At 43.5% G+C, this 2,589-nt stretch overlaps 1 protein-coding gene across 1 annotated transcript; it reads right to left on the bottom strand.

The window, feature by feature from the left end:
• Positions 1 to 1,346: 1,346 nt before the first annotated feature.
• On the bottom strand, positions 1,347 to 2,252 carry LOC116138584 (extensin-2-like). Its single transcript, XM_031424297.1, has one exon. The coding sequence runs from the start codon at positions 2,250 to 2,252 to the stop codon at positions 1,347 to 1,349; it is 906 nt and encodes a 301-aa protein (XP_031280157.1).
• Positions 2,253 to 2,589: the final 337 nt, after the last annotated feature.

Genomic DNA, 2,589 nt, shown 5'->3' with positions numbered 1-2,589 from the left:
TTCCTTTCTTTTCACCACTGTATTTCTTGTCTTCTCTTCCTTGTACTCTTCCTTTTTGACCTACATACATGGCTGCCTTAGTTGAGTCTTCTTGCCTCAGCTGCCTCCTTTGTTCTTGGGCTTGAAGTGAATGAACCAGCTCAGCCAAGCTGATTCGGGACAGATCTTTGGAGTCCTCTAGGGACGAAATTTTTGCTTCAAACCTCTCAGGTAAGCTGACCAGGACCTTCTCCACCACTCTCTGGTTGGTTAGTTCTTCCCTTAGTAGCTTGATTTTGTTTACCACAGCCATGAGTCTGTCCACATATTCCTTGACAAATTCTGCCTCCTGCATCTTAAGTACTTCAAATTCTCTTCTCAAGTTTAGAACCTGCATATTCCTTGTCTGGTTACTTCCTCCAAACTCCTCCTTGAGAGTGTCCCATGCTTGCTTAGGGGTTTCACATGCCATGATCCTGGAGAAGACCTGATTTGTCACAACTGCATGTATACAAGACAATGCTCTTGGAGCTTTGGCTGCTTCTTCTTCATGAGCTCTTATCTGGTTCAGCGTTGGGTTGGGTCCAAGATAGGGAACTTGCTTCTCCTCTTCCACATATTGCCACAAGCCATGGCCCCTCAGATATGTTTTCATCTTGACAGCCCAAACATGGTACTGGTCACCGTTGAAAACTGGAGGAGAGATTGGAGCAGAACTGGATGCCATGGAGAAGCTTTTTGGAGTTAGTATTCTGGTCCTAAAAGATCAAAGAAGCTCTGATACCAATTGTAGGTTTCAGGGTTCTAAAGCTAAGAGAAAGAAGGTTATTTGTGCATGAGAGAGAGCTAAAACAGAAGAGAAAGAACTGATAAAAAACAGTCTGCATTTTTCATTCGAACAGAGAAATATATGGACATCATACAGCACTGTTACAACCACTCCTCAGTATAAAATAATCTTTAAAATGTTACAATTTGAACTACCCTTAACAAACACAAATAGCATTGGGATTTTGTGGCCTTAATCACCGGCTGTCTTCACCTAAACAATACACAAATATCACTTGACAGACAGCCCCTTTAATTCAAAAACTGGCGCCAAACTTTCAAACCAGCCATGCAAAAAGTTTCCAGCAAAATATCATTTGCTTCAACAAAAACTGTGTATATAAAGTACATGTAAATAGTAAAATGTTGTAAAGAAGTATACAACAATGTCTTCTTTTAAGATTGTTATCTGTCTGACCAACAGAGCGATGGCTTAAATCATGCAAATCTGCCTCCAAAATGTAGTCGACAAATATTGTCTGTCAACATGGTGGATTGATGAAGTGGACTTGCTCCGAGTGGAAACAATGACTTGATTACTAAACCTTGGGAGGTGGTGGGGAGTTGTAGTAATAAGGTGGCGGTGGTGAAGGAGAAGGTGGTGGTGGTGATTTGTAATAGTAGGGAGAAGGAGGTGAGGGAGATGGTGGAGGAGGAGATTTATAGTAGTAAGGAGGTGGAGGTGATGGGGATGGACGAGGTGGGGACTTGTAGACATAAGGAGGAGGAGGTGATGGATAAGGAGGTGGAGGTGGTGGAGATCTATAGACATATGGAGGTGGTGGAGATGGAGATGGAGGTGGGGGCGACTTATAAACATATGGAGGAGGCGGGCACGGAGATGGAGGAGGAGGAGGAGGTGATGGGGATGGTGGAGAAGGAGACTTGTAAACATATGAAAGAGGTGGTGAGGGAGATGGAGGTGGGGGAGACTTGTAAATATAAGGAGGTGGAGGTGAATGAGAAGGTAGTGGCGGCGACTTGTAGACATATGGAGGAGGTGGTGGAGGCGAGGGTGGCGGCGGGGACTTGTAAACATAAGGAGGAGGAGGAGATGGTGATGGAGGTGGCGGTGACTTATAAACATATGGAGGAGGTGGTGAAGGAGAAGGTGGTGGCGGCAACTTGTACACGTATGGAGGAAGTGGTGAAGGAGAAGGTGGTGGCGGGGAGTTGTAAACATATGGAGGAGGAGGTGATGGCGATGGCAATGGAGGTGGAGGTGGAGGGGATGGAGAATTTTGTGGTGGTTTGTATACATAAGGAGATTTGTGAGGGTAAGAATTTGGTGGCTTGTAAGATTGAGAAGGCGGCGACTTGTAAACATACGGTCTCGTTCGACGTGGTGAGTCATGAGTGGGAGCCTTGTAGGCAGCAGCCACATTAGAGGCCACAAGGCACAATGCCAAGGCACACACTAGAAGATGAGGCCAAATCCTTGCCATTTTGGCTACTCTAAATTCTTCTTCTCTCTATAAGAAATTAAAGGACGAGTTTTGAAAGAAAACAACAGCGAATGATGAAGTTTATATAGTGATTTCTTCAAGCTTTAAATCAATTCTTTAATGGTGCATACATGAAGTTTCCTGCCTTTGACAAGCTCATTTTGCATATTTTAAGTAATATATATAATATGTTGACAAAAATACATAGTGGGAACCCGACTGCCTTTACAAATGTCTCCATTCACATTCTACAACTAGTACAAGTTCCTAATTGAAGCAGTCAATTTTATACTACAAGAACAATTCTAATACATTAATAGAAATATTTACCGTAGAG

The sequence above is a fragment of the Pistacia vera genome, unplaced genomic scaffold (genome assembly GCF_008641045.1).
Source record: "Pistacia vera cultivar Batoury unplaced genomic scaffold, PisVer_v2 Contig342, whole genome shotgun sequence".
Taxonomy (NCBI): domain Eukaryota; kingdom Viridiplantae; phylum Streptophyta; class Magnoliopsida; order Sapindales; family Anacardiaceae; genus Pistacia; species Pistacia vera.
Note: the sequence above shows the minus strand (reverse complement) of the source record. Positions and strands in the feature narration are given on the sequence as shown.

Bases quoted from the DNA above. Each gene is read 5' to 3' on its own strand.
- LOC116138584 (XM_031424297.1), bottom strand. From the start codon at position 2,252: ATGGCAAGGATTTGGCCTCATCTTCTAGTGTGTGCCTTGGCATTGTGC.